General features: G+C 39.2%; 1 protein-coding gene across 8 annotated transcripts in view; it reads right to left on the bottom strand.

Moving 5' to 3' along the window:
- Positions 1 to 1,519: 1,519 nt before the first annotated feature.
- DSE (dermatan sulfate epimerase) overlaps positions 1,520 to 21,833 on the bottom strand; it is a 54,217-nt gene continuing 33,903 nt past the window's right edge. For 7 of the 8 annotated variants that reach the window (XM_061623664.1, XM_061623670.1, XM_061623666.1 and 4 more), the window contains 4 exons: positions 8,368 to 8,621; positions 7,541 to 7,780; positions 6,550 to 6,757; positions 1,520 to 5,340 (listed from right to left, as the gene is read on the bottom strand). In XM_061623664.1, coding sequence (XP_061479648.1) covers positions 3,579 to 5,340; positions 6,550 to 6,757; positions 7,541 to 7,780; positions 8,368 to 8,621 — 2,464 coding nt within the window. In that variant the 3' untranslated portion in view covers positions 1,520 to 3,578. Of the gene's footprint in view, positions 5,341 to 6,549; positions 6,758 to 7,540; positions 7,781 to 8,367; positions 8,622 to 21,833 lie in introns of those variants that run through there. The other variant, XM_061623671.1, reaches the window with a different exon arrangement.

Here is a 21,833-nt window from a genome sequence, read left to right as displayed (position 1 = left end):
TGTCTTACCGAGATTTTAGAAAAATATACACACAACTAAATGAAAAGTATGCTTGCACAGCTGTCAATTTTAAAGTTTCATTAGGGAAAAAGGCATCTGCTCCATAAAATCTACATTCTAGGATGTTATAGAGCCTAGATGCTGCTAGTCTTAGCACTGTCCTTTATTTTTAACTCTAAATCTACCCTAAAAGCTGAAGAGTAAATAGCAGTTCCTCCTTTACTCATCTGTGATCTTTCGGATAGTCACATTTACACTGGGGACCAAGGGCAGATTGAGACACACTGAAGTCTGTCCAATGATTGATAGTTGAGGTGGGATGTGAACCAAGGTCATGTTTTTTGTACCCTAGTTCAAAAATAGCCTCAGCGAATATGACAAGCACATAGTATCCTTCATTTGTGTTGAAATCTAAAAGAAAACTTAATTTGCTATGATAGCATCTTGAACAGTATTTCCTAACTTTAAACTCCTGCTTTCAGTATATCTACATCTGTTTTTCTGTTCTCCCTTTGTAATGTATAGGAATGCACTGACCACATTGTAACAATATGGAGGCTGCTCACCTGATAAATCAGTCACTAACGAAAGTATTCATGATTGTCCTCTAGAGTTTTTAACATATCGTTTAGTGGGGGGGGGGGAAATAAGCGGAAACACAGTCATTGCATTCTAGCAGTCTGTATATTATTATTGTACAAATAGGTATCTTCAAGAAATGGCATTTATTTCCCCCCAAAAAATATACCTTCAGACCTTATATAATGAGCAGTCTGTGCAGATTCTTTTTATAAATGCCCAATTTTGTACCCATTAAACAAATATGCATATACTTAATTTAGGTTGCAATCCTATGGCCCATGGAAAGGCATCCTAGGGGCCACAGGATACTAGCTCTGACCTGAGATCCAGAGATCTAGTGCTGAAGCCCCCTCCCTAATGAAACTTCCATGGCTCTGGTCCTCCTAGCATTGGAGCTCAGACACTGGTACAGCCAAAAAGGGGGCATATCAAGGGAGGACCAGAGAAAGGCTTGGATCTGAAGGATCCAATGCCTTTCCTGCCCCTAATATGCCCCCAAACACAGAAAAAAAATATGCTGGCTCAAAGCCTGGCAGAGCAGTGAATAAGGTGGAAGAACTTGGGATATATCACTCTCCCTTACCGCTGCAGGACTGCATAGTTAGTGCATAATTATTTTGCATCCACTCTTAAGTTTCCAAAAATATTTTTTTGCAAGGGCAAATGCTGGAGAGCAGTAAGAGGGAATAAATTGTATGGTTCATGGGAAACCTGCCAGGTCATACACAAAAATCTTTGCATAGCCATGAGATAAAAACTTGCATTTTTTTAAAAAAAACACAAAGCTGTTGGAGGTTTTCTTGTATCTTGAACAACAAAATACATGGTCCATGTGCACAAAATCAGAAAATAGATGTTTCTTATTGTATAGATGCACAATAAAAGAAGAAAAAATAAGCAAAAGATTCAGATACCACAGATATTTACAATCTCTTTATTTAACAAACTGCCTTTGGAAAAGTGATTGTATTTTTTTCAAGGTGTACAGTAAGAAACCAGTTCCCCAGCTCATCCTTATTTTCAAATGAATGGGGTTCAAAAATCATTCCCATGATAGCTGCACGCAAAAGAGGCACATTCATTAACTGTGGAAACAAATGTCTTTTTCTTGTTTCAAGAACTTCCAAATACATACGGGGTTGGTATCCTAAGAACTGGGTGGGGCAAGGGCCTCATCTGTCAACTACTCTCAGAAAGACCAATAAGAACATAATAAGAACTGTGCTGGATCAGACCAAAGGCTGGTCTAGTCCAGCATCTATTCTCACAGTGGCCAATCAGATGCCTATGGCATATAGAGTCCCACCTAGAATCCATTCTATAAACCCATACCTCACCCCATACGTATCGCCCACACTCCTGATACAAACATTTCTCCATTCCCAACTCATACACCCCATTAGGGCTATGGGCATACTAGTCACTTCAAAAGCGTCGAGAATGGTTTTTTTGGCTGCATTTTTAACACTCTGCCCTTGGCTGGACATACCTCCCTTCCCAATGCTGACTCAGATCTTTCAGGACTGCCCACAGCAAAGTATTGGGCCAATCACTGTTTCTACCTGAGCCTACATCAAAGCATTTCCATTGGCTACACCTGGAGGGGCAACTGACTGATCTACCAATCAATCAGTTGCAAAATCTGTTGGAAGCTGAATTTTTAAAAAATTCAGTCCAGCTGACCTGACCAGGTTTTAGAGTACAAAGGGGCGGAGTTTGACTAGTGTTGTGTGCCCGTTTTCAGAAAACAGAGGTCTAGACACACTGGAACCAGCACAACAGCCCTAGGCTTCTGCATCCTTAACCACCTCAGATCTTCCAATCCTGAACAGCACTTTGACATAGATGGGGCCAAGGACCCAATCATGCAGCCACATTCTCTTTCCCTTCAGTCTCCTTATATGTAATCCTGGCTTCCTCAGAGAAGCTAAGAGTTGGTTGATATATTCATACACAATGCTTAATCACCAAACATTTGATGGTTGGCAGCAGATTATGAGAACTGATTCAAGTGACACCTGAGAGGGTCTTATAAAAGTTCTGCTTGCGGCATTAGATTAGATGACTGCAGCATCAAGTGATGACTTGTGTGTTGTAACATACAGAACAAGCCACTGCTTGATGCTGCAGTCATTAAGTGATAAATATCTTAATTGCCCCATCGGATATTTTTTGATAATCCTAGCTGCCTCTGTATGGCACTGAGCTTAACCTATTACTCTTTCCTCTGAGCATAAATGGAAAAAAGGACAGGCAGCAACATTTGGAACCTTATGACATCACAGTCTACCATTTAAATATATGCACATTCCAGAATCTTGATGCTCCAACAGCTGTTGGTTAACCCAAATTGACTTTCTACTACACAATTAGTGAGATTTGAAGGAAGAAGGATCCTGCATAGTCTTGACTGGCAAGGGACTGTTACATGGTAGTGCCAGTGTTTTAAGACAGACAAGTAATACAAAGAATACAAAGAAAACAAAATCTGCAGCACTCCTTGTCATACTCCCTTCATATAATCATCTCTGGCTAGGTGAAAGGGGTGAAATCCACTGGCTAAAATCCCTGCTGCACATGTCAACAGCCAGCTTGGAGACTATTAAAAATTACAATCCCAGTTGCATATATATATATATATATATTATGAAACTATAAAATTATGAAACAACTCATTTGAGAAAATTTTACTTTTGAAGAAAAAAATGCAATGCCACATACTGAGTTCAGAACAAGGATTGTTGTTGTTATTCATAACATTAATTCTTCGGACAAATGCAATGTGACCCATGTCTAGGTGGTACTTTGAAAAATGTATCCAATCCCCCAATGCCCATTAATTTTATCTTCTTTGACTACAAGAATGCAATAATCCCACAAGTGTTTACTGGAATGTGTCAGAAGATGAATAAAACATACTCTGGCCCTATTAGGGTTAAATACTTTGCACAGACATCTAACCATAGGATCATCAAGTAGATGTCATCGTCTTTTTGCTAGCATTGTGACTGGGAACAAGACGAATACAGCCACAATAACACACAGCTGTCAATTAGCAAGATTGCATAAAGACACCTTTGGCTATGCAGGCTCTTGGCTTTGTGGAACCAAGTGAGTTGCATTGCCAGCATGACAAAGAAAATAACGATGTTCAGAATGAGGAAGAGTCGGGTGTAAGATGCTGACACTGAAGGAGCACTGCTTCGAGCAGTTGCCAACATATGTGCCAGACCTGATCGGCCTTTGATTGACACACTGTTTTTGTGCTTCCCATAGGTTACATCTGCAAAATCCAGAAGATCTTTCATTTCCTCATCTTCATCTACAGGCAATTCTTTTTGGGCCAAAGTCTGTGCCTTCTGACGAACTTTTCTTTCATTCACTTCAATCTGTGCAAAAATGTCAGGGCCAGCGTCAATGAACTTATAGCCTTTCACCATCTTTTTGTTCCTCTTTGCCCTGCCTTGCTGCTGCTGCTGCTGCTGGGAGATTGCGAATATCCTGTCAATGGCCTCCTCTGTCTGTCTTTTATCTGAAAACCGCAGCAGGCGCTCAGCTGTCTTTCTAAAGCTGTCTGTGTTCCGCACACGGGAAAGGATCTGTTTCTCCAGCTGCTGGAAGACAGGTTTGAAATGCTGAAGGTTATTTTCTACTATCCCAATGTAGTTTCTGACTTCTGACGCTAGGGAGCTCCTAAGGGTTGAGCCTCGGTCAAACAGAACTTTTTGGCGGTCTAAAATAACTTGTGCAAAGACAGAGTGGCTTTTGTCCTCGCCAGTCCACAAATAGATGGCATAGGCATGCTCACTGGTTGTTATGAAAACATCTAATTGCTGGGAATCCCCATGGACACTAAAGCTTTGGACCTCTATGGAAGGACCAATGAAGAGGTACACTGCTCTTGTGACTGGGCTACGCAGGTGAGTAGTGACATTCACATAGTTTGTTCCATTGTAAGGGTAGCCTCTGGGGTACATTCTTGAGGCAATGACAGCTCTTTCACTGTAGCCAGTATCATCCATCCAGTACATCTTGTACAGTCCATCCTGTTGCCTAATGAAGGCCCCATGGACATCATCAATAATGGTTTCTTCAAAGGGCACATCCACATTGTGGAAGAAGCTGGTTGCCATCTTCAAGGGGCTATCATTGTCAAGATGTATTTGGTCCACTAGCAAGAGGAGCTGGGGATGTATAAGTAATAGGTTTCTTTGGAGGCTTTTCAACTTTAGTTTGGGGTTGTAGGCACCCACTCCTTCACCCCTGATAAAGATAATCCCACTTCTTTCCATAGCAGCAACCACTCTCCCTTGGCAATCTGCAGCCAAGTCGTGTTTATATTTCAACCACTTTGATGAGCAGTCTTCAGTAACTTGCCCTTCCCATGGATAGAAACAGCTCTTGGATGCAGCTGGAGAAAACATCAACGCATTGTTTAAAAAAGTGTATTTTGGTCCATACAGAGCTTCTGTTATGAAAGGTACACCATTGGGAGCAAAAGTGAAAGAGTTCTGATCTGGGTGTTCATGGCCAGCATTGAAGTTCCTCCAGCCTTTGATCCAGTCTTTGTATTTATTCTGGTGAACAATATCATATATTGCACGTCCTCCCAGCTTTCCTGATTTGAAGGACAGGAAGGGTCTGTTGATTTCAGCTGGCAGTGCACTTCCATATGTTACAACTCCCCAGTCCTCAAAATAATGCAGCTTTGGAATACCATAGTCTGGTGGAGGTACTAAGCCCAGGCTTGCATCATACCTTTCCAAAAAATAAAAATAAAAGAATGATAATATTTGGCATTAATTATTAATCTCTTTTGATCTTCTCAGAAGTCAAGTCATTCTTAACAGTTAAATATTAATAAGCAACAATACTCAATTTTTTAACCATTCTTACTAAAGCACACTGTCTTGCTTATGCAGATCTTGCTTATCCATAGACAGGAAGCATGGTATCTTGTACTATAGGAGCTTGCATATTGTATAATTCTGAATATTTGCAAACTAGGGTGATAAAGGGGTAAAAAGTAGGACAGACAATAATTTGGAAGAGAAAAAGATTCAGAGAATAGCAAGTCAGGAATAACTCCAGTCCTTGAAATAGGGCTAAGTGAGAATGCAAACGTCCCATTAGAAAAAGCCTTTCCCCATTTCAAGTTAGGCTCAGACCCCTTCAAATTTGCGTCTCAGTCAAAATGGAGTTTGCCCACCCATCCAGCCAGTTCTCCCCTTTCCAAAGGTTTTTTTTATTATTTTAGAAACTACTTCTGAGAAGGGGAAGGAAATAAGCCACACTAGGGAAGACTCACTAGATGAAGGAGAAGCCTTGTTGGGTCTATCCTTAGCTAGAAATGATGCTCCTAAGCATGGTCATGAACATCTTTTTTTCCTGCTGGGGATCAAGGGGTTTGCAGTTTTCTGTGCTACCTTGGCTGAAATGGGAGACATATAATATTACATTCCCATACTCTCTGCCAGGAAACAACACTATTGCGTATGCTCAGGAAACTCATTTGCAGCCATGAACAGGTCCTGAAAAGCCTCTCCTGTGTTCAGTGTTCTTTCTTCTGTGCCAGTTATCCCTTTGAAAAGGTAAGTGATTTTTTGTTTGAGTGGTAGCGGAGAACTGTCAGAAAACAGCATTTGTGTTTCCATTGTTTCTTGTCAAATGTTTGAAAAACCCTTTCAAGTTTTTCGACTGTTCAATAGCAAAACTCAAGAAGCCAAAATAGTTTTTGATGTGAGCCAGAAGGAGAGAGGTTTGCATAACACTACTTGCAATTTTTTCTTACATTTGCAGTAGATACAGCTTTCATAATTTCCAATCTACAGGAGATTAATTCTATGACAGAACCACGTTTTGTACTATGCTCCTCCGTATATGGCATAAACAGAGTACAATGCTCCTCCGTATATGGCAGGGAAACCACTGCGTAACCCACAGATTTAAGATTTGTTTGTCTCATACCAGAGAAATTCAGTGTGAAGAGTGCACCAACGCTGTCCTTTGGATGGTGTCCCTGGGCCTTCAAGCACTCGGTTCCTCCTGATCTGATGTGCCAACCAATTTCCACTGCCATTGCGCATAACAAATTTGTCTAAGAACACCAACTGGCTCTCTGGCCCATAAAACCAGTTGTAGTTGGAATCTGCAATAGCAACCGTCCTTTGGAATCCTATGAGGAAAAGTTAAAACCAACATATACTCAAGTGAGTGAATTACCTAACATACATATTTGAGCAGAGTGTCCCACTAAAGTCAGAGGGACTCCTAGGGAATCAAAGGTTTTCAGGATTCTAATTATGTTCTTGGGTGATGTTTTATTGAGTATGTGCTACGCTCATAGCGAAAAAAGTTTTAGAAGAAACTTTTCTTGCTAAACTCAAACCTAACAGCTTGCTCAATTATCAAGTTGTGAAGTTGTACTGTCTCACTAATACATATATGTATTACAATATTTGTGTTATGGTAGGAGTTCTATTAAGAATAATTGTCTGATAAATTATGGGGCAGATTTATAGTCCAGTTGTAGCAGGAAAATCCATACTACAATATTAGCTCCCTTTTTGGCAGGAGCAGCTAGCCTGGTGGGGCAGAGCCGCAGCAGTACCCTCCCAGTAGCAAAATCACCGCCACTTACCTGAGAGAGAAAGGTGATGATGAGATTGGAGCTACATGGGCTAACCTCTGCATAGAAAATGCACATTTAGATCCAACCCTAAGAGTCATTGATCCAAAGAATCCTATTAGTGTGCAGAAATAGATTTTAGCTGTGTTTGCATTGTGTTCATCATTGACAGATTATTGGTGCCGATCAGCTCTAAAACACTTATCATCTGTCAGGGTCCAGTTTAATAGAGGCACACAGCCTGCTGTTGTATGCAAGAATCTTACAACTGGGGCCTTAATCTAAACATCTATTGGTCATTTATTTTGAAGATTGATTTGAGTTATTTACCTGGCAGAACTGTCCTGTACATAAAAGCAAAATGTTGTTTAAGCCAGGGGTGTTTGAAGTGGTTAATGTCAAAGTGCCTTTGAACAAGAAACATGTACTGGAAAAGAGATCTGGTGGTGTAGCTGCCATAAGCTACTCCTTCATAGAGGGATCCATCTGTCACTTCTTGAAGCAGAACTATAGACTTCTCCATGATTGTTAAGACTTGCTTAGTCCACAGGTATGCTTCCTGAAGATAGCCTGAAAGAATAAACATAGGGATAATATTGACAGTATGACACCTAATAGTTATACAATCCATAAAATGTAACCTTTTAAAACACAGATATGAATACATATACCAGTCTATGACTGGGATTGAAACAATTCCATGTAAATATCCAAAAAGACAGTGGCAAGAAATTCAGCTTCCCCTGAATCTCAGCTTTTATTAATGTTTGTTTTCCAAAACACCCAAACAAAGGCAAGGGGACATGATCTAAGACTAACACTTATCTAGTAGCTAGCTTATTAAATAACAATTCTCAATGCAATGTACTGAAAATAAATGTAGGCTGCAATCTGGTTACTTGCATTAAGCCCAACTGAATTCAATAGGAATTGCTTCTGAGTTAGGATTGTGCTGTAAATCAATATAAGTGGAAGATAGCTGTGCTCTATCTAGTTGACGCAGGCCCCAACATACCCTTCGAGTTGGCTGCATTAGCTGTTGAGTACTAACATGAATCAAGCAACTGTATCAATTTCTGAAACATTTATTCATAACTAGAATACACAAATGATTTAATTTTGCTTTAAAAGGAATTATCTCATTGTTTAGCACATACCTTGATTCATTAGAACCAGGCTTCCTGCCAACAAGGCCACACAGTTGGTAGGCTGATGGTTGTGTAGGTACTGGAAACCCCATCCACGCCTATATGATGCTTCATACATATATCCCGAGGCATTGGCAATTACCTCAAGAAATCTTTCCTGCTGAGACTTGCTAAGATAGTTGTACAAAAAATCATAAGCAGTGGCAAATCCAACCAAAGAGTGAGCAAGAGGGACCTCATCCCACGGGGCATCCTTTACTAACCTGTCAAAGACAAGAGAAGTGTCAACTCTATTCATTTTATATATTTATATCTATATCTACTAGGGTAGGATTCTGACTTTGCTATGCTTAGAGTTGAGCCACTGATATCAATGAGACTTCAGTTACTTTTGATTTCAGTAGCTGTACTCTAAGCATGCTAAGGTCTAGATCCAACCTATTTTATATTTTAAATATCATTCTGTTAAACTTTGAATATCTTAAGATTAAAAACTACATTAATATACAGATATTACAATATGGTTGGATGATACATTGCACAACCAGCCTCTAAGGGTGGTCACAGACAAATGGCTCTGAGTCTCAGAGAATGTCACAGGTGACCTCAGTGAAGGACATTAATTGGGGGAAAGAAAAAATGCAAGAAATCCAATTGCACTCAGTGAAGTCCGTGCACATGCCCAAGGGCTACTCTGGATTGCAGCCTACTGATCTATTTATATTTGCCTACATTTATTTATTTTATTTTATTTATTATTTAATTTGTATCCCGCCCTTCCTCCCAGCAGGAGCCCAGGGCAGCAAACAAAGCGCTAAAAACACTTTAAAACATCATAAAAACAGATCTTAAAATACATTAAAACAAAACAGCATTAAAAACATCTTAAAAAAACAACTTTAAAAAAGGGTTAAAAACATTATTAAAAACATATTAAGCAATTCTAACACAGACGCAGACTGGGATAGGTCTCAACCTAAAAGGCTACATATATTTTGAAGTGCATCTGCAATCCTTGTGTCTGCAATCTACCCCATAAATTTTCATGGAAGCATCAGTCATCATGGGCACAAAGGAATCTACATGCATTTTCACTGCCTTCATTGAAATGAAAGTGTCAGCCCTTGTGGAAGGGGATGTGTCCAGGTGTGTATTATCTGTGCTCCCATGACAAGGAGGGTGGAGGACAACTGTATCAAGAGGTTTATATAGAAATAGAGATAGGCAAGCCGTGGCTGACATTAGATTGGAAATAAGGCAAGCCATTGCCTGCCCACCCCCAAAAGGTGGGAAAAGCTTTTTCTGAGAAAAATATGAATTTGACACCCAACTGTACATTTGACAGTCAGGGATTGTTTGCAAACCTCCTAGATCAATTTACAGATTTACTTGACCAGGTGACATCACTCCTGGCTGTACAAGCCATTTGAGATAAACAACCTGCACCAATGAAATCTGTGGGTGGGGGAGAGGTGGATATTCTGGCATATGTAGTGTTCACCTCTTCTTTGAGATAAACATTACAAATTTTGATAAGTTGTATCTGGGCACAAACAAAGGATTCATCTACACCATGGTTTACTGTGTGTTTGGCGCTACTTACATTCCCTTTAAATTTGCATGGTTCACATTATGATACCAGCAAACAGAAGCTATATGCAGATTTCCCCCTATAAATCTGTACTAACCCAATCCACTGATAACATGAAAAGGGAAGAAAAAAAGTCTTCACTCCCTTTCTTTAGTGCCTGCAGATGCCTTATTCTGAGGCTTTTAGGTGGGTGTGTCAATTGTGCCTTTCTCTACACCCACTCCCTCCTCCTCCCTTTGTTCATTTTATTTCCTGTAAGCTGACAAGCAACTTCTGGTTGCTTTTCTCCATTCTGCTGGCCTTTTTCATGTTATTGCAAATGGTGCCTTTATTTTCTTTCCCCCCTAAAGTTTGCACAAAAGCATAACACTGTTCAAACAATGATTTGTATTTCAGCTGTACCCTACCAGGGGAAACACAGATATTTGCACTTCCAGTTTCTTTTTAAAGGAACCTACTGCAGCTGTAGAATAGACTGAGCATGCTTAGTCACCTTAGTAACCAGAGGGAGTGGAAATTTATAATAAGAGGGTGGGGCCACAAGGAAAAAGCTAGATTAATCCTTCCTAGAGGAATGCTTGCTTATGTGAATGGGAAGAAGCGATTGGTGGCTAACTTTTGAGCAGGAACTGCGGACAATGCACATGAAAAGCAAAGTTAAAGAAGTATATTTCCTACGAAGAAATGCTCCCACCTAGATGGAGAATTTAGAATCTCTACATGTTAAGAGCATTTAACGTTTTTGTTGAATATATAAAGGGTCAGATAATACAGAATTGTAAACAGAGGAATAATATGTTAAAAGTATAGTAACGGCATCTGTGGGTTTCAAAAGTCATACGGCATTTGATTTTCATGTTTCAAAGCAATCAGGTAGTTAGTGTCTAAGGAAAATTAAGTTGTCTACTATATTATGTACTACTTTACAAAAATGTTCATGATCCAACCAAAGCACCTTTTTGAACTTTTAAGCTGCATTGATTTCAATGGGAAGGATGTAAACGCTTGCTTATTGAAAAATTCCACTAGGCACTGAAATAAATAGAAATTCAGAGTGATTAATTTTGGTTGGATCACAAACATAGCACACATGAAACACACAACATAAAAAGGGAAATGCCATTCTGTGTCCACACAAGTAGACACACTGTGTCAATGGCAATATAGCAGTGTAAATAACTTAGGGGGCAATCATAACCTGGCTGATCCCCGGTGGCTCTGAACAGAGCTGTGGGGCCACTGCCATATCTGCAGCTAGGGCAGAAGGTGGGGACAGGTAGATGTTTGTGGCAGCAGATGGGATTGGATCAGGTCCACTTCTATCACTTGATGGCAGTAGAACCTTGGCTTGCGTTCCAATAGATCCTAGGCTAACACAACCCCTTCCCTATCCTTGGAATGGCTCCCATGGGTTTTCCACTGACTACTACCATTGGGTATTTCACCACTGGCACACTAGCCTCCCGCAGTTTCGATGGGTGGAAGGAGGAGATCTCAGCTGACAGAGGGTTGAATTGCTCTGCTACCTACTTAAGATCTAAAAATTATAAAAAATGTGTGTGTTTCTGGGATGGTGGTGGTGGGATCACAGAGCACAAGCTTAGCATAAATGGATTAACATTTATGAGTTTACTTTTTATATTAGACACTTTAAAATTTGCACCATTTATAGAAGTAAAATGTTGGAAATATTTTTTCAGTTCTATTAACTTTTCATATGAGCTGTATAAGATACTGGACCTTCATAAAATGCAAACATTTTATACCTACATAACCTTTTTTAAGACTCTAGTTTATATCATAGTAAAGTACTGATTATGCTAGACCACGGATTATTAAAAAGAACTATGCACACATTCATATATTAACACTGTGGAGTCATTTATTTGCCTTCAAAACATACTATTAGATCACTGAAGTCAAGCTGAAAGGAACAGTGCTAAGCACAGCCATACCAAAACATTACATCTACTGAGGAAGTTTTTTTTAACAATCAAGATCTCTCCTCTAAATTCACAAACTCTAATGAACTTTGTATATTCAAGCTTGGATAAAACGTTGAACATATTAAATACCACTGGATCTCCACCTCAATAGCTATGTCTGTCACATGTGAGAACTTGCACCTTTATTCCCTTGCATGTTACAAGAAGGCAATAGCACAAAACACAACCCATGTTAGCTACTTCTAGCTATAGGTGGAACAGTTCCACATTTTTCATGAATGACTGCCCAGAGCTGTTCCATGTTTATCAAAAGGCAAATATTTAAAACCTCACAACGTTATTCTTAATAAATCTAGCATTTGGTGAGGCATTAATTGCTTATTTTCTGTACTCTTATTTGCCACAATTGCAACCCCACACAGGCAGAATATACAGACGAGGACTTGATGAACACATGTGTGCCGCAACAGTGAGAATTTCACTCTGGTCAGTAAATCTGGGACTCGTTTTGGTTTGTGTTAGGTCCCTCTGCAATGTGGAAAAGAACAATTGGTCCCACCATCCTTGGCCATATACTTAAATTAGACATTTCCTTTTAAAAAAAAAGCTGTTGGAAAATTGTAATTGTAATATTTAACTACTGTTTGTCCATCATGGAATAAAATACTTGAATACTTGGTCACATTTAACCATTTCCTAGTGCTGTCCTCTACAGCAAAACTGGAGAGGAGTGACCAGGTAAGCAATAGCATGGTAGAACCAGCAATCTTTAGAGCTTTTTTCTTTCTTCATTGTGAAAGTGCTTTGAATAAAACAGGAAAAATGAAGCTACCTTATACAGAGTCAGACCCACTCGTTCATCTAGCAGCAGCTCTCCAAGGTTTCAGACAGGGGTCTCTCCCAACCCTACTTGGGCATGCTGGGGATTGGAACTGGGACCATCTGTGATGCTCTACCACTAAGCTACAACCCTTCCCAATGTGGGACTGCTTCTTCTCTGAAACTATCCCCACTTGAAGAGGTATTGTACTGTAACCCTCCAATTCCTGCATCTGCACCCCAGCGTACTTAGTAACACCAGTATTAGGAAAGGGGTGAGAAGAGTAATAGGAGGAGCTAGGCAGGGAGAGGCAACAAATCATATATTAAAATTAAGTACAAGTTAAATATCCTGTAATATCTGAGACAGTCAGTGATGCACACACTTTGATCCTTGGTAGATAAGTCACCTAAAGCGACCTAGCAACATCTGGATCAAAACAGAGATGAACTGACTACTTATGTCTTTGTTTCCCTTCTCATCAACGCCCTTCCTTCACATGCAAGGCCTCAGCTGCCATTTCAGAATTAGTTGCTGAAATTCTCCTCTCATTTTTTTTGCCTTTTCATCCCCCAGTCTGCAGTCTGTCCATAGACTGTCTTTTGCTTCCATATCAAATTTCCAAAAGAAAAATCTAAAATGCTATTGCTGGTTTTCAAGACTTTTGATTGTAAAGTTTTTTGCCAGAAACTTGTCAGTTGCATCTGACAACATCAAGCTTTGCTGGATACACTAAATTAATTTCAATGAACAAGCCTACACACATCCAGGATTTTTTAATATTGTCTCTTCAAAGTCACAAAGTTTGGGAACTCTGGTGAGTCTGACAAACTTTGCTTTGTTCATACTGAGTTTTTTTTTCCTTCTCAGCATTCATTATAACTGAAGCATTTCCTCTGATGACATATGGATAAACTTCTCAGAAATCATGTTCTGCTTTGACTTGTATCCTGTAAAAAAACCACCAGAACTGTATGAAATGCAATTAATTAATTGTGTATTGATTCATTATTTCTCTGAAAATGCTGTTGGTAATTAAAAAAAATTAACAACCTCGAAGGCTTTGTTGGCTATTTAACGACTTCCAAGTTCCCCAGCTGTACAGATTGTGGTTTTCACTATGAACTATGCCACTGGAATTTTTGGAAAGGGAAATCACTAAAGCACACAATCCAGCACTGCTATATTCTTCTGAAATGGCACAACCCTAGGAAAGCTGCATCTTTCTGTGTACAGCAGCTCAAAGACAGAAACAGATAAACTGTATTGTGCAGGTTCCAGTTATAGATAAATGAATCATTAGCTTGTGTCTGAAGATGAAGTATCAAATACAAGATGATTCAAATGCAGGCACACTGACCTCAGTTAAAAGTTTTGCTTACTGGAAACTAATAGTTATCTTTGCAGCAACTCTTCTAGTTTACACATCCCCTGAATATCTTCTTCCAGAATATCTAAACATCAAGCTTACAGCAGCCCATCTGGAGATACTTTTTATGTATTTATAACAAATAAATTTTCAGCCTGGTGAATCATTTTAGCAATATAGGACTTCAACGATCTGTCAGCCAGGGGCTCAGTTTCTAGGTGCAGTCTCCCATGGCCTGGGTCCAAGAATGACTATCCATCTTTGCCTGAAATGTATCAGGGTAACACTAGTTGCCAGCAGCCTGAAGTCAGGCATATTTTAGGCTAGGCCAGATATTTGTCAAGATTTTTCTATAAAACAAACACCACAATGTATTTTTTTCAAAGGTATGCATTTTGTATCCTAAGGGTACAAATATAGCTACATCACCTTGCTTCTTGAGGGTCATGAAACCATTTCTAGAGGAGGAGCTGTTGCAGCAAAAAATAACAAAAGAGTCTTGTGGTATGTTAAAGACTAGCAAATACATGCTGTGTAAGTTCCTTTGGACTATCTGAACCAGTCCAAATGGTGCATCCTGACTGGCTTTGTAAAAACCTGCTAATAGGATGTGCTCAGAAGTACTAAATGTTTATCAGTGACCGCGCCGTAGAAACACGATGGAGGTTTGGTCAAATGTACATACTTTTCGTCAAAATCGAACACAGGGCCTATTCCACCAATTTGTGCCGGCAGGATGGCCCTTGTGTCATGAAGCTACCTTCCCTGGTTGGTGCTTTTTAAAAAAAGTACTGAATATACATTTGATCAGATAAAGGTGCAAGGTGCTGGAGAAGCCCTCTCTTGCCACAGTGACAGCCCTCCTGAAACACTGGGAAGAACCAAAGAGGACGGGGCAATCAGCATTCAATGCAGAGGCCATAAGCAAGTCATCTGAAGAGCAAAGGCTCTTTGGGATCACCCAGCATTGCAGCCACTCCTGTTTGTGCCAAAATGCAGCTATATTCATACAAAAAGGTGGTACATTTCACAATGAAAACCATGACACGTCACTCACTTGGGCCACTGAACACTCCACTTCTTATTAGGTTCTCAGGTGAAAGCTTAGACCTCATTAAAAAAGTTAAAACCTTCCCATAACTGTCTAGACAGACGTCTTAGGTTTTCTCTTCCCTCTCCTTATTTGCTTCAGAACCTTTTGTTGCCAAATATGTACCATATTATTTTTTTTCTGCCATTACCATTATTGACACATTTTTGGCACTCTGCAACTCTGACAGTTTTCTGCTGCTGTATAGCAGAGCTTGGAAAAGTTACTTTTTTGAACTACAACTCCCATCAGCCCAATCCAGTGGCCATGCTGGTGGGGCTGATGGGAGTTGTAGTTCAAAAAAGTAACTTTTCCAAGCTCCAGCCATAGCTTTCTTTTTGTACCACTAGCTAATATGAGGTTAGGACTATACTAAAGGAGCCCATAATATGATCTGCTTCCCTAAGATTAATATTGGGGTGGGGAGATGCAACCTAAGCTCCTCCCACATGATATAGGACTTCTTAACCTTATTCTGTTAGGTTAGGAGGAAGGAATGCTGCTACAGCTCCCACACCGCCAAGGAAATGCAAGAAACTAGTCTAATTTGTTGGGATGGAATTGTATAAATCTGGGATTATTAAAAACAACAGCAACTCTATCTTGAAATTCCAAGATGACAGAGCACAACTGAATAGAATATGTATGAGAATTAGTATTATGGTTCAACAGTGAAATGAAAAAAATGACAAGAATGTTGGCCTGGACAAATCCTGAAACTGACAACCATTCTAACACCTTTCACAAAGGTACTGAATATGTCCAGCTTTTAAAAGAATGGCACAAAATGCAAAGGTAGAAACCAATGGATCTAAGAAAGATTTATTCAGAAGCTCATTTCTAAGTTTCCTGGTGTGTTTCAAATATAGACATTGTTCTTCAGAAAAAATTAACAACTGACAGTGAGGGAAGGGGATATTACTCTCCTCAAGCACAGATGAATTTGTGTAAAAGTTTCACAATTGGAAGAAACAGGACCAGAAGAACAAAACAGCATTCTGTTAAAGTTTGCTGAAGAAACTGTTCTTCAAGCATAGTTTGAGGGAAGAGTGTATTAGATCTGAAAATTGCTTGATGAATAGTTTTACTGAATAAAATTGTATTGATTGGTATTTTATTATATATCTAGCAGTAACTGCTTTGCCTAAATACAACTTCATTGACAATTTGGAAATTTAAGTCTCTGCTGCCTCTACTTGTTTTTTCTCCCTCTTTATGAAAATAAACATTGAAGCCATATTTTACGTACCCATAGTTTTTTTCTTTTCATTTCCCACCATTCTCCTCTTGATGCAGCCCACCTTCAAAGTAGCATCATGCTTTGATGATATACTAGTAGGTAACTACTCAAGTACCAGAATCCCTGCCTTGGACTTAGTATACCAACTTACAGGCTTGTCTTGAAAGATGAACAAAGGAATCTCTTGAAATTATTGTTGCTCTCACTCTCACTCTCATCTATCACTATAAAGTGAAGCTTGTATTTAATTTTTCAAAGGAAGGAGATTAGAAATTTTCTAGACTACTTAATGGGGGAATTATATAGGAATATACTGAAGCTCTAAAACCAAAACCTAAATAATTGCTAGCAATATTAACTTTAATAAATTCTGGGTTGAATTCAACTAAGACATACTCAGAGTTGTACTCAGAGCAGACCCCAATGAAATATGTGGGCATGACTAACCTATGTCCAATGATATCAACGGACATACTTTGGTTATAATTCAGTCAGATAGAACAACTCAATGTGAACAGTACCTGTACATTCACATTAGAAGCTTACATAGCCAATAAGAGGTTATTAATTTACTTTCTGGTGACATACCACAGATCTACATCCCACTTATTCTGGTGCAATTTCACTGACTTAAATAAAAATCAAGAGAAAATGGGGGCAGGAGGGTTGATGGCACCTAGAGATGTACAATTTCTGGAAATTTTGAAGCCATGGGAAAAAACCATTTTTTTGGTTTTTTTTTCAGAAAAAAACAAATTTTCAGAAAAATTGAAAAAATGCAATATCAGCACTTTTTACAAATTCAAAGTCATTTTGTTACTTCAGGAACATCAAATGTAATTATGTGCAAGTTGGTTTGGCATAAAATTTTCACATTTGGTATATTAAAAGTACATTTTATTCAAACAATTATTACAAATTGAATTTACTTTTTAAAATTTTTACTTTTTTTGTTAACAAATGCATCTACAAGATCCTGAATTATAAGGAACACCTGAACTGTAAAGAACCTCTTTCATTTTTCCAGTTTACGAGGCAAAAAACAATTTAAAAACCAAACATTAATAACAAAGAAAATTACTTATGTCTCCGCTAGTCCTCCAGTGTCAAGCAGACATAAAGCATCCATTCACATAAGATTTTCTTTCCACACTGTAGTCCTCTATGCACCCCAATCTGAGGGGATCCCCTTGAGCACACACTTCAGAGTCTCCATGACTATCAACTAATGAGGAGTTTTAACTGTTTACTTATTATTTGATTTATATCCCGCCCTTCCTTCCAGCAGGAGCCCAGGGTGGCATAGACTGTTAACCACAGATGGTACTGAATCCTGAATTGAGGTAGTTATGCAAGTGGTGTTCTTGACTGATCTTTGCAATAAAGCTGTTGGTATGTTTAGCATACATTTTGGCCTGCTTTCTCAGGAACTGTGGAAAGTGTCTTATACCAAGTCAGTTCATCTAGCTCAGTGTTATGTACACTGACTGGACGTGGCTCTCCACGGTTTCAGACTGGGAGCATTCCCAGCCTTAACTGGACATGCCAGGGATTAAACCAGGAACTTTCTTCATTTAAAGCAGATGGACTACCACTGAACTACAGCGTTTCATTTCAGAAATATCTGGCAATTGCCAGTTAGGACTATGCCAGTCTTTTCTTTCACAGTACATATGTGAAATGCACAGGGCAGTTGCATGTTACTTAACATTCAGAGACATGCACCAAGGAACTCTAACTGGCTACAGCCAATTGTATGTGCAGAAATGCATTTTCTCACTTTATGGATTAACAGCAGGAACCAATGATGCCACTAGGGAAGCCAATAAAAATACAAGTAAAGTATGACATGTGTCTTTTTTCCAAACCAATCCATCTACACTGCAGTGTATTCCACCAATGGTGCACCAACAAAACCAAGGGCATACATAGACCAGGACTTACAAAACAACTCCAATATATGGTAAGTTCAAAAGAGCTCAAATCAAATACGGCCTTGCATCAGACTCAAATTATGTCATACAGTTCTGGAATAGGTTTTAAAAGTATCACTACACAACATCTGCCAATATTTTCCTCCTAGGGAGTTACCTGAAAGCAAACTGTATATAAAATGTTCCTCTTTCAGTGCTTCCAAGCATTCAACATGTAGTGAAATTTCCATGACATTTTGTAGAAAAATTATATACCCCTTGAGCAGATTTCAAAGGGTGCAGGAGCTGCAGGAGGTAGGAGAGGAATGAGAAAACTGGATACTGACTAATATAAAAATAAAGCTAAAACTGAATTGCACCATAAATAGTTCTTTTAGCTTTTATATATTATATTAAGTACTTCTTTTTGTTGAAATATATTTCTATGCCATTGCACACATCATACATGATTCAACACAGAACTTAAATATTATTCTGTTGCAGATTTTGTTGTAGAGCAGACTTGAATTTTAACATAATGGGGTGTTCTCTTATGCTCGAAATAACTTCTTTAGTGCCAGCACCATCTCAGTGGAAAGCAAGAGGACACAAATGCACAGCTGAACCACTCAAACTGCCAAAAAAGTTTATGAGAAACCCAGATGTGAAGCATTCAGTCTACTGCAGTGAATCCCTCTGTGATAAAAAGAGCTTACAAAACAAAACAGACCCTGCTTCCTTAAAACTTTGAAATCAGTGGGGTTAAACTAGCACCATCACAGAAAAGGCAACATTTTCTCTGAGCTCCTACCACATCAGATGGACAGTTTTCCAGGAGAAGCCACTTAAACTAAAAAGTAATCACAGGTTAATGTACTAGGCCACAACAGGATCTTGTAAATAACATTGAGCAGCCCTGGTACAACATGAGGCCTCAGGCCAATCATGCCAGCCTCCCTACTGGCACACCTTGGTGGGAATTCCAAATATCCATTGCCTTGGCTCTTCCCCACATCTCTGTGGGAACTCAAAAGTGAGTAAGAATTATGGAGAACTCCTGTGTGGGTGTCTACAATTGCTCCTCCTTTCTACACTGCTTATATGTTCCACACAAGTGCAGAGTTTGGAACTGCATGCCACATTTTGCATTGAGTCAGCTTTTCAGTTCATAGCAAATGGTGCACATTCAGTCTAGATAAAGGTGACAATTTGCATTGAATCCTCTCTGTGTGTATGTTTAAACCACAGCTCAAAATCCAGCTCTTCCACAAAAGCCTTTGGCTTGTTCCTCTAATCCTCATCTTCAACTGAAAAAGAGTCTAGCTGTGTTAATCCCCTGTACATTTACTTTACAAGTAAACCCCACTGTCTTTAATAAGGCTTATTCCTTAGTAGGTATGTTCAGGATTGCATCCTTTTGCTCAAATTCATTCTTTGTTATCTTTTCCTTTCTTTCCCTTTCATTGTCCTAGCTATTGTATAATAGCACTAGTACCATCGTCATTAAGCAGGGGTGGGGAACCTTGCTCAGCCCGAGGGCCACATTCTTGTGGGCATCCTTCTGGGGTCATATGCCAGTGGTGGCTAGGGTCAGAAGCAAAAGTGGGTGAGGCAATGGATGTAACTCTTACCTTTGTACAGTAGCTACAGTCCAGCCACACAAAAAATCAAGAGGTTTCTGCATGTACATCTCTCCATCAAAAGGCATGACTACAGTCCAAGGACACATTCCAGCCATGCAAAAACCGCTTGAGGGCAGGGAGCAGGGTAGGTGAGAGGTGTGGCCTGGAGAGAGGGGGTGTGGCTTGGGAAGGAACGATTGTCTGGGAAAATCATGAGGGCCAGTCGGAGAGGCCCAGAAGGCTGCATTTTGCCCTTGGGCCTGAGGTTCCCCAACACACATGAAAGCAACATTTTCTGGTTCCTGAAAAATCATTCACATCAGGCAACATGTCCTGGTTCCTGAAAAGCCATAAACTGCAAGGAAAAATACAATACAATAGACTTTAACTGACAAAGTAGACCTGTAAGACATGGCACAAAAGAAAATGTAATCTACTGCTTTATCTCTGTTTTGAAAGAGGCAGCCAAGGAGGCACTTAGTGTGAAAGTATATACTAAACTTTAAAAAAAAAATCAATTTTAAATTCAAGATACACAAACACAAGATAGGATTTCAAGCTACATTCCAAGTGCAGGAAACAAAACATTCTTTAAAGCAATGAGATGCTTTACAATGCAGGCGATTCAGCCTAGACACTGTAAAAGAAAACAAAGGTTACTTTCACACTTTACAATAATGGCCTTTCAAATGGCTCAATGGCTGAATCCAGAGTTGTGGGACTATTCTGTTACAGGTGAGCTCTATATACATGGGAAACACAGAAATCAAATGAGAGGACAGGTAGTTAGGTTCTGTCTGCAGAACACCACTTGTATGCTTTTAGGCTGTTTTCTTTCTTCTCCCATTCCATCTATCAGGCCAATACCACCATTTCCTTAAGCTCCCAGTTGTCATACTTAATGACTTGCATAATTGCATTCATCCAGTTTTGTAAGTTGCAGACACTTTGATTAGCTTTTATATACAGATGCATACAAGGATCTAGATTATTTCCTAGTAGTATATAAAAGCCAAGGTAATGATTAATGGAAGCAAGAATACCACACTAGTTCTATCAGTCACCCTTAAAAATGAGCAAACACAGAAGGGTATTCCAAGTAACTACATTTAACATTTCAGAAGTATTTTCTTTTCTTTTTTTACTTAAGGACATACTGTAGTTTGGAGGTCAACCATGTCTGAGTCTGTGGATATGAAATGTCAGCCATTCTGAAAATATCAATGTAAAACTAAGTAACAAGTTACTGAAACAATAACATAAGTTACTGTAGTGGTCTTCCTCTCCCTCCATTTGTGATAATCTGGAATAATTGGTCATGGAATGTTTTTGTTGCTCTCTGAACCATTCATGACACTAAATAAATAAATACTCCCAAACATAGAACAGAGCAGACATCTCACTGTGTAGATGTTAAAGGGTGTGTCTTTTAAAGTGACCTGAGTTGCAGATTTTGAAATGATAATAATTTCAAGTACACTTACATAGAACATAGGAAGCTGCTTTATACTGAGTCAGACCATTGGCCTATCTAGCTCAGTATTGTCTACCCAGACTGGCAGTGGCTCTCCAGGATTTCAAGTATGGGCTTCTCTGAGTCCTACCCAGACATGCCTGGGATTTAACCTGGGACCTTCTGAATGCAAAGTGGATGCTATACCACTGTGCTGATAAATGGTGATTAAAATAATTATGTATTAGACTGCAGAATCCTCTTAAAAGTTGTATATTAACCTCAGGTGGCTAAAAACAACAACAACAACTGAGAACACAGAATATTTATAATTGTCCAACTAAAATGTAAGTTTCCATGGAACGACCCAGAATATGATCAAGGATTTGCCCAGGCTCACTTAACTGCAAACCTGATTTCTCTAGGATGTA

Source organism: Rhineura floridana, chromosome 4, assembly GCF_030035675.1.
Source record: "Rhineura floridana isolate rRhiFlo1 chromosome 4, rRhiFlo1.hap2, whole genome shotgun sequence".
Taxonomy (NCBI): Eukaryota; Metazoa; Chordata; class Lepidosauria; order Squamata; family Rhineuridae; genus Rhineura; species Rhineura floridana.
This window is presented reverse-complemented; position numbering and strand designations above follow the sequence as displayed.